This window comes from Lutjanus erythropterus, chromosome 18 (genome assembly GCF_056507025.1).
Source record: "Lutjanus erythropterus isolate fLutEry1 chromosome 18, fLutEry1.hap2, whole genome shotgun sequence".
NCBI classification, from domain to species: Eukaryota; Metazoa; Chordata; class Actinopteri; order Lutjaniformes; family Lutjanidae; genus Lutjanus; species Lutjanus erythropterus.
The window spans coordinates 7,271,919-7,282,763 of NC_139334.1; the positions used below are offsets into that span (position 1 = coordinate 7,271,919).

At 38.3% G+C, this 10,845-nt stretch overlaps 1 protein-coding gene across 2 annotated transcripts in view; it reads right to left on the bottom strand.

The window, feature by feature from the left end:
- Positions 1-2,469, bottom strand: part of tfb1m (transcription factor B1, mitochondrial) — a 32,734-nt gene extending 30,265 nt beyond the window's left edge. Inside the window, exons 1-2 of one of the 2 annotated variants that reach the window (XM_084741837.1) lie at positions 2,316-2,469; positions 538-684 (exon numbers count right to left, since the gene is read on the bottom strand). In XM_084741837.1, coding sequence (XP_084597963.1) covers positions 538-670 — 133 coding nt within the window. In that variant the 5' untranslated portion in view covers positions 671-684; positions 2,316-2,469. The remainder of the gene's footprint in view (positions 1-537; positions 685-2,315) is intronic. The other variant, XM_084741838.1, reaches the window with a different exon arrangement.
- Positions 2,470-10,845: the final 8,376 nt, after the last annotated feature.

The window sequence follows — 10,845 nt, forward strand, 5'->3', positions numbered from 1 at the left end:
AGAGCCTTTCATCAATACTTCTGCACGCAATCAGTGAATTACTACTGACTTAGATCTACTCATGCATCACATAAATTGCACAATATTCTCCAACCAAATGTCTTCAACAGCATCTCGCAGATTCTAAATTGAGACAAATAGCGTGTGATGTTGCAATACCTGTCTGCCTCTGTGTGATGAAGATGAGATGCATTAATCTAACAAGTCACCTTGCCCAAGGACAGAAGAGCAGATCAGACCTGCACTGCATCACTGATAATTATATTAAGGCTCAAGCTCTGCAAGGGCTGCAAACAATTGACTTGGTCTGCTCACATTAGCAGGAGATCTACTCAACCTCACCCATACAGAGAAGCCTGTCGCTTTCAATGCCCTGAAACAAGGCTGTGTCGAGCTGTGCAATCAAGTGCACTGACAAAACACACCATTATGCTCTCACTGTAGACATAGTAACAAAGAACAGGAGCTCACAGGTATTGGTGCACTGCAGTGCAGACAGAGAGAAAGACAGACAAAGAGAGAGTGAGGCAGACTAACCTGTGAGCCTCAAGTCCAACAGAAAGTTCTGGGAAAGCTGCTTCTCAGCTCGCAGGTTGTACAGCTTTATGAGCTCACCCACAGTCGGCAAGGGAGGCAGACGGAAAGACGCTAGCTTCCCCGAGGCAGCCATCGCTCAGGTGAATACTGTGAAAAACAAACACACAAAAGGTGAGAGAAACTATGATTGATCTACAGCGGCAAAACAATTCAGAAGCTGAGAGGCGTAAATATCCAAAAATACTGAAAAGGGCAACACGTGAAGCATTAATGGTAATAATAACGAGTCAGCAAAATGTTTTTAAGAGTAGTATTTTAAGGCAGACTTTTTGAATTGCAGATCTTGGTCAGCAATGTGTACACAGTTAAATATTTTTATATATTAGAAATAGTTCTGTTATTAGTATTAACTGTGATTCTGAAAAGTTTATATTTTACTTAAGAGGGAATAATGCACATTAATTAACATGAGTACTCAACTTCATTATGTAAATGTGCCAAATTTAGCCATACAGGCTCATTTTCATCTGCTGTCCCTGACAGGTTGATGGCACATCAAAAACATTAAAAGATAACGCACAAAAACACAGAGACACATGAGCACACACAAAAGCTGATTGATGGCACGTGAAAAAACATTGACGATGAAAGTTCACAAGCACAGACAAATGCACATGAGCTAATAATAATAAAACAAATACATAACATATAGAGAAAAAAACATATTCTTCAAAAGCGCATAAGCACATACTCACAAACAAAAACAGTGACAATTAGGAAACCAATGACTTAATGATTGAGTGGGCTTTATTTTAACCTTTAAATTATTATTATTATTTATTTATTTATTTATTTATTTATTTATTTATTTGCCAACACAGAGTATGCAGAACAGACAGTATTAATCTGTGGCTTCCTGTTCTGGCAAGCTGTTATCAATTCCAATCACTTCTTTATCAGGTCATTGTATTGATTTCCAATGTCTAGCCTTAAGCTGAGGTATTTGTGCTGAAGAGGTGACTGTGTTGATGTTAGTAAGTCTCATAATAAGATATTGTGCACCACCTAGTGGTGTAACAACAGACAGCTACATGGACCATTTGAAGACACAAAATACAGGATGCATATTCCTTCACAACATGTTTTGAAACACTTCCATTCCATATATCAGCATTTTTACATTTTAAATGCAGGTACTGGTCAGTCTATTTAGCAGTAAAGAAACTGGCATAATTCCTATATGTGTGCTACTTTATGGAGAGAATTAGGTGCAAAATCCTTTAACAATAGATCACTGCCAAATGGATGACAGTAACATGCAGTCCAGGGATTTAAAAAGGCACAGTATAACTTTTCCACGGCAGCCATTTTGATATGAAATAGTTGGGTAAACACTGGTCTTACTAATGACATAGTGAGCCAACATGCATAGTAGCAGCGCATGAACTCCCTGTTTGACCTGAGTGCAACAGAACATGAATTCGTATCATTAGTAATACCTGTGGTTACACTGCTACTATATCATGTCAAAATGACTGCTGTGAGAAAGACATATTCACTTAAAAACTCTTGTTAACAATGCACTGAGATGAAACACTCTGACATAGTTTTTAGCATTTGTAGCTAACGTTAACTTTTAGTCCAGAGCCAGCGGTATAAAGGCTCTGAATGTAGGCGGAGAACTTCACACTTATTTCTTAAAACCGAAGTAAGACTGAGAATAAATGGTAGCAACATAATGAGCACAAAGATATTAAAATACACAACCGTTTACCCACGTTTCTCACCGGTGTCGTTTTCCTCCCTTACATATCCGCATTCGTCATTGAAGTGACGTCCAGGTGTCCAATCAGCTTGCGAGAATGATGACATGGACCAATGAGATGAATGTAGGCGGGGTTTTACGTTGCCCTTGAAATCCTGACCATTGTTGGTGTAATGATGAGTCATAGCCAAAAGAGGGCGACAATCAATGATGATGTACAGCATTTAGCTACAGTAAAACTACAGAAAGCAGAATTAGTTGATTAAAACGTATATAAAAGTAAAAAATAATAATGCTAGATAAAATATGTAAGGTAGACAGATACAAAACTAAATACACATCAAAAATTAAAATACTCTTGAGAAGCGATTCATAAATAGTGGCTTACTTTTTGGTCTCTCTCTCTCTCTCTCTCTTTTTTTTTTTTTAAAGAGGAAACATATCAAGGACATTAAATGTAAATTCAAAGACAGTTATGTAAAATAAGCAGTAAGTCATAGTACCATTATTTCCTCCCCTTTCCTTTATTTTCCTTTCCTTAACTTTCCTTTTTCCTTTGAATTATTTGTTTCCTCTATTAATGTTAATATTAATGCAACCGCATGAATAAGGTTTTTACATAGTTGCCTTCTTCTAACAGAAGAACTACACTGTAAATTATGCTTTACATTCATATTACATGAACAAAATCTACAAGAATGTAGCAATTAATCAATATTATCTAATGTGTACATTTATAAGAAAAAAGAGACAAGGTCATTATTAAGCATGTTGCCCACTCAAGCATGTAAATACCCAATATCCCCTGGTTCCACTGTCATTATTGGGCTATAAATTCAGCCTTTGACATCTCCATAATGTTGAACTAATTGAATTCTCTCAGTCCAAACTGATGAGCAGTCTGCATGCCTACAGTCCACTGCCAGGCAGAAATTCATTGTCTAAGTGTTTTGTCATGCTGGATGATGCACAGCTGTTGTTTGGAATGGACCCCGTGGCTCTGTGGCCTCCTGGTTCTGCTCACGACCCACGCTGGGTCATGGGTGTCAGAGCTTGAGATGGAAATACTCTTGCCCTGCAGGTCTGGCAGATGAGTGGCAGCTCTGTCTCCTGCTGCGGCTGTCCTTGGGAAAGCGCTTCAGACCCTAAAGAGAGGAGAAAGAAAAACACTGGTAGTGGTGTTGGGGGAAGGGTCATGCTCTGTCTGCTGCTATGGAGAGGTGTTTGGAGAGTGACCTTCCTGACAGTGCAATAAGTATAAGACAACAATGGGACAGAGTTATTGACACAGTCTAAGAAATCATGGATAGATGACCAGAATATCAAGATTAATCTCCTGAAGCTCTGTGTGGTCATACTATCATGTCACTATTTTCTTCAACTGAAAAGGCCAACAAATATGTTTCCATGAGGCCACAGTCAACAGCCAAAATGCTATAGGACACATAGCACCCATTTGAAAAAAAAACAAAAAACTTTTGTGCAGATCTTAGGATACGTGAATATTGACATTAAACTAAATAACCAATTTTAGAATATAAAATGTAGAAAATACCAAATCATAACACTGAGCTTTGGGTCTGATGCCTGGCAATTAGTCTGTTAATTGATTTTAAATTCCATATTTTATCAATCATCAGTCACTGTCAATCCACTAATTTCCATCCCTTGAATTAGTTCAGAGTTGTAATCAGTGTTGCACATTTAAATCTTGTACTTTACTTATTTTGTACTTGAATTACAATTTATCCAACTTTTTTGTTCTACACTGCATCCCAGAGGCAAATGCTGTATTTTTCAATCCACAAAGCTGAAAAAAGGACAGTGTCTCATTTAATCAGTTAACAAGTTAGTTAGTTAATTGATTTTAATTTCAGTATTTAATCAATCATCAGTGAATGTCAGTCCATTAATTCCCATCTTGCATTAGTTCAGAGCTGTAATCAGTAACTAAGTATGTTTACATCAAGTACTGTACTTATTTTGTACTTTACTTGAGTTCCAGTTTATCCAACTTTATGCTTCTGCACCACATTCTAGAGGCAAATACTGTACTGGTTAATCCACAAGGCTGAAAAAAAAAGCTGACTTTTTAGAGATACAAGGTTCTCACAGGATATTTGATGGTCTTATCGACCATGATGCATTGCTGTAGATAGCCAACAGCAGCCACTAAAGTAGTTAAAATGAGCTCAACCTTTAACATCTACAGCAGTAAACAGCCGTAAGATTAAAGCAATAATATTAATCCAGAAACATCAGACATAATAGCACTGACAGGGATCATTTTACTGCAGCATGAATACTTTTACTTTAAGTATATTTATCTGATAATATGCAGCAAAGGACCACAGGCTGGAAATGAACATGACCATCCATGCCAATAAAATAGAAAACAAAGCCTGACAAGATATAAAAAATATCTAATTAACACCAGCCCTCTTCCTGCGACTCCTTCTGCAGCAGATGAAATCGTGCCTACAGCATAGATGCCTGCTGTTATTCCAGCTGAGGTAAAAGCCACAGTTTGGCCCCCAGAGCAGCAGGAGCCGGGGCCACATCCTTTGCAAAAGACGTGAAAGCGCCCAAAAGAATTCCTTTAAAATGGATCAGGCATGATATTAAACTGTTAGCTTGTTAAAGAGACGTCTCAGAGGTGCAAAGGCTTGGCTTGGTTTCTTGGCAGACAAAACTGTGTGATCATTTGAACACAGGATGGCGTCAGAGAGTCACTTCCTCCAAGCAGCTCTATAGTGTGTGATCAGCAAGAGCAGGAAATGAAACATAAGTAATTAACATTTCTGAGATGGTAAGTCATCTCTTTAAACTGAAACATCAGAAGAAAAACAAAGACAGAAATACTTAAGAGTATATAATTTCCAGGCCAATTTAGACGAACAGACTAACATCAATAAACGCAAAAACCACAAGAGATGAGATGTCTACAGTAAGTTCAACAATAATCTGCTGTGACGATAATTTAAAGTTGAGTCAGTATTATTATTTAGCTGGATGTGTTATGCAAGTTCAACAGTGTCACCAGCCCAGAAAGTGAAACCAGATGTATGTTATTATGAATATCCATTTGGATTACTTGGTTCAAGTATTTGCTATGGCGATATTGTATTCCAACACAAAATAATTGTAAAACTGGTTAAATAAACTATACTTTTTGCCCCACCCTCACTCAAATACAAGACTAGTTAGGAGGGAGAGGGCTGTGTGAACACTTACTTATGATATTCTCTTGAATTTGGCTAAGGAAGCAGTGCTTATTTTGAGTTAAACTGTTGTATTATGTCATTTTTTTGCTTTTTATAAACACAAAACTATGTACATTTATCATTTTGGACAGGACACTATTACTGTGTTGGGAAGTGGAAAAATCCAAACCCTAATTAGACATACTTGTCTGTCAACCTTACAAAAAAACGTCCTATCGTACAGCACCACATAAAAGACGTTGTGTATACTTCACCATTGAAATTCCTGTGGTAATCATTGTGTTCTTGTGATACATGTGTTGTGGTATCTTTGTGGCACCCTGAGATTTGTCTGCCTTTTTTGGACAATTTACCATAAAACATTTGGTGTTCTGTTGCACTTGTGTGTCATATGAGTCCAAGTCTGACATTGTAGTTTCTTATAGAGTAGTGTGGAAGAAAATCAAATAAAACCAAAATAATAAGACCCTGTCAGTCATGGCTCAGGGACAATAATCTATAGCCTATTACTGGAGGTTTTGGTGCCAAATGTTTGAGGGTGGTCTGCTGATGCACTCAGTGGCAGTAATATTAACGGAATAGGAATATTTTGGGAAACCCTTTTTCACTTTATTGCCAAGAATTAAATGAGAAGATCGATTTGACTCATGTTTGTACACTAAATATATAGCTAGAAGTAGCAGCTGGTTAGCTTAGCACAAAGACTGGAAACAAGGGAAAACAGTTAGCCTTAAAAAATGATTAAAAAACATATATAAAATACCAAGGATGAAAGACAAAACCACTTGTACAATAAAACTTAAAAATACTGATTGGTTGAGGGACATCAGTTCAGGTATTCTGGAGCCAGGCGTTGAAGGGCTTTAAAAGTAATAAGTAAATCTTAAAATCAGCCCTAGGTAGCCAGTGCATGGTTATTAAAATTGGAGTGATATGTTCTCACCATCTTCAATCATTTTAAGGGAGGATTTGTACCGAGTTATGTATAGGCCAAGAAAAGTACTTCCTGGTTGCCTCGCAACTGGCAGGCTAGCTGTTTCCCCTCGCTTCCAGACTCTATGCTGAATTAAACTAGCTAGCTGTTGGCTCTAGTTTCATATTTACCAGCCTGTTCTCACTTTCAGCATGTCAAATACAGCAGCTTGGTCAGTGGAGCAGTTAGTCATTTCTGGACACCCCATGACCCCATATTTTAAAGTCTAACCAAAAATGGGTAATTTACTGTTGCTAACTTGACCATAGAACCATGCTCATGTAAAATTGATGCCAGAGGCATACCTACAGCATCATAGATAAATCAAGCTGCTATATTTGAGAGTCAGAACATGTTGCATTTACCACACAGAAACCACAAGAAAGAAAAAAGAGTATTTCTCAAAATTTCAGGGTGTTCCTGTTAAGCAATGCACCGTATAGACCTACAGGTGGCCAAAAGTAAAACATGGCTATAAACATTGTCACTCAACTTTACACATCCCTTACTTTTCTTCTTCACTTTTCTTTGGCCTCCATCTCTTTTTCAAAAAACTTCTTTAGTCCCTTCATGGCTTCAGGCCAGGAACACCATGTTCCCTGTTGTCTCCGCCTGGCCTAATCTCTCTCTGCTTGGACAGTTCATTAGCATCTGTCAGCGCGCCCAAAACTGAAAATGACCCGAGAGAGCTGAGGTGATGTCTGTGCAGAAAAAGTAAAAGCGAACTGAGAGTTGCTAATGTATTTGACGACAGATAGGACTGTTGGACGGGACCTCAGTCATTATGTTGCTGGGGGTGGGCATGTGATGACAGCGTTGACAGACCTGTGTGAAAAATTAAGATGTAAAAATGCGTGTGTGCATGTGTGTGTTCTTGCAAACAAAGAGGGCAAATGTGACGTGTGTTACATCATCAGTTGACAAGACTGGTTTATGACATTCTAAATTCATTTGTCCAACATTGCATTGTCTGTTTTACCCACTTTTCCTTTGACAAAACCTTCAACCAAGATTCCTTGCAGCTGGATGACATGGCTCAATTCTCACAACAACATTTTATCACCCATATTGCATTAATTAAATCAGGGTGCTATTCATTCTGATCACATCATGAAAGTGTGGGAATGGCAGCTACTTCAACCAGCCCACATCTCTCCTATGATTCATAACAACCACAGCCCCAATGGGCCCAGACAGGACCACCGTCCTGTGGGCATTATATATACAGAGTGAAATCATAACAAACCTCTTCCTCGCTGAATCCCACCACATGACTTCATTTTGGGTGTGGGAATTATGGCATTCAATCAAAATACACTTCTCATGACCTCAGTTGGGATAGATCTTCCTCTTCGATACCACATGTGGGGGGATGACTTCATATGTGGGGAGGAAGGCGCCTGTCAAACAAATGTGCTTTGTTTTTTCAGCATTTCTTTGCTCCATTTTACTTTGAGTGTCACATACAGGATGAGAAACATGTAAAAATGTCTTTGAGGCTGATGAACTCTCAAGTGACCTTGCATCTTCAAATATCTAGTGACACTTAGGAGAGTAAAGGAATGTGAGGAGTTAACAACCAGAAAAAGCAATGGTGGATGCAAGGGGGCGGGGACAGGGGTGAATCACTTTCAGTGGACAAAACATGACAGAGTGCCCTCTAGGATGACCTTCCAGTGGGTAAAAGGTGATTAAGTGCCCATAAGGTTGCCCTTTCAGTGGACGAAATATGTTAAAATGTCCTCTAGGGTCGCCCAATATCCAAAAAACTTGATAAAAGTCCCTCCAGGATGCCCTTTGAGTGGGTAAAATGTGATAAAGTGTCCCTAAGATTGCTCTTTCAGTGGACAAAAATATGTTTGAGTACACTCAAGGATGGCCCAATGTCCAAAAAACTCAATAAAGTGCCCTCTTAGTAGGCCTTTACTACTACTTCTGGTAAAAGGTTAAATAGTTAATAGTTCCTTATGTGTTTTTCATCACAGAGGTGTAGTGGCACTTGGACTTAAATTCATTTAATAAACCAATTTTAATGTAAATGAGGGCTTGGAAATGTTGAACCATGAATGCATCATGACTTTGAGCTCCCTGGTGGCCCAACACATACAGCTGGTGCCCTTCTTAATTTTTCTGCCCCAGCCCCTCAGATAGCATATGTCTGTCCACTGCGTGTTTCTCTCTTCTCATTTGTCTGTTGTCTATTTGTCTTCTGAAGACTGTTTTCATTTCATTGAACATTACATCAGCCCCACACCCACATAATCCTGCAATGGCTTTGTGTGTACAAAACCACTGTTGGGTCAGATCGCTGCAACAGAAGAACTGACGGAGAGGGAGTGAATGTGTCCCTGTCCATCTGACATAATTCCTCAGTGAGTTTATCTGGTGGTTAGCTGCTGTGTCTTTTGTTTGCTTTGGTTTCCACCTAGAGATAAGAGCGTCCTTATGTTCACCAGGAACTTCCCCCTGATGGCCAGGCAAAACTTTTACTTTATGTGAAAGACAAATGCAGGCGGTGGTGCACTCCCTTCACTCCTCATGCTTCTTACATGATTACAGTCATGCAACTCCCCAGTAATGTAGCAAATAGTAAATAATGCAGTCAGTGATTGACATGAGCTACAGCAACAACAAGGTCAGGCTGGAAACAAAGACATCTGACCAGTAAATGTTTGTAGTAGTTGTTCAGCTCTGTCAGGGTGCCCAGATATTAAAACAGTCAGAATGGAGACAAACTGTTGTGTTGGGTCTCTTTGACAAAGAAGTGGAGAACCATTTCACCCTCCTTGTGCATATAATTTGTGACATTATTTATATCCCGTGTGTCTCTATCATATATTTATTAATCTGTAAAATGGTGACAAAGTCTGTCCTCTTTAAATAAACTTATAATTGTATTTCTTTTTTGACATCACATCTCATGACAATGTCAGCACTCTTCTGGAGGCATATAGCTTTTAAAAACTGATTATATATTTAACTTAAGATCCTATTCAGTGCTCTTATTATACCATCTTATACCATCTATCATTACCTTTTGAGTAATTTAACCTAGCCTGATTATTAGGAGCAGCATGCATGTTTTTATAAGCGAAAAAGAAACTGATGTGTGGAGAACATGCAAACTCTGTGTTACATTTATATGCTCTCCATTGGAATTGAACTCAGAACCTTTCTGCTGTGGGGTGACATTGCTAAGCCACCGTGTAACCAGACCTTATTTTACATATCTGGCAGTTATGCAGGGAACATGTTGGCATAGTCAGACACGCTTTATTTGTTTATTTCACCCTGGCATTTTGTTCAAAGACCTGTATGACATTTAATTCAATAAAGAGCTATTGTAGGAAACATTTTTCAAGCTAGGTCCTTTAGCTAATTACCTTACACAGTTTAATCATCTTTTTTTACTACCAGCTCTTGTCTTATAACTGTCTGCAACAAGTCTTCTTCTCTGGAGCAATTTATACTCTGACAGAGGAGGGTTAAATGAAAGTGGATTGTGCTACACAGCTAAACAGCTACTGTGAACTCCCAGGCTATGTCCCTCAACGGTCAGTAAAGACACTTGCTATCTGTCAGTCGTGCATAGTTATAAGTCAGAGTTCATCAAATATTATCAACCACTCAATCAATCAGACCTAGCACTTTTCATACAAACAGAGTGGAGCACAAAGTGCTTCTAGCAATAAAACAATAAAACAATCCACGCCCCAAACACACACAAACACACAGTAAATAAAATAGCGAGGAAAAGAGGATATGTATAGAAATTAGTAAAACGAAGGTCCAAAAAGTAGAGTATTGCAAAGAAAACAATCCAGAGAAATGATAGATAAACAAGAATAAATAAGTTATTAATAGTATGTGGATAAAATAAAATGATATGCCAGCCAGGAAAACTGATTAAGATGAATTAATTACAGTCTAAATAAATAAATAAAAAGATAACATTGTATTAAAAGCCATACTAAGAAGGTAGGTCTTGAGTTTGTTCAGTTAATCAAATATTAAAGGCATGATATGCAACATTTTCCTACAAAATAATGTATAGAAAGCTTATTACTTATCACTTATGATTTCCTAGACATGTGTGTGGTGGTGGCTGTATCTGCAGAGACTCTGCCCTCTGCCTGTTGTTTCGTCATTATTTTGCTGTGTGGTATTTGACGTCATGGGAATCAAACTCCATCAATCATCTGTCTGGTGCATTTATGAACAGCTCGGACAAATCTTACTGCTTCTACTTTAACTTGACGAAAAAATATCTGGCTATATTTTCCCAGGCAACTGCAAGTGAATCCACTGATACAATTTAAATTAGTTCATTTTGCTGCAAACCTTTG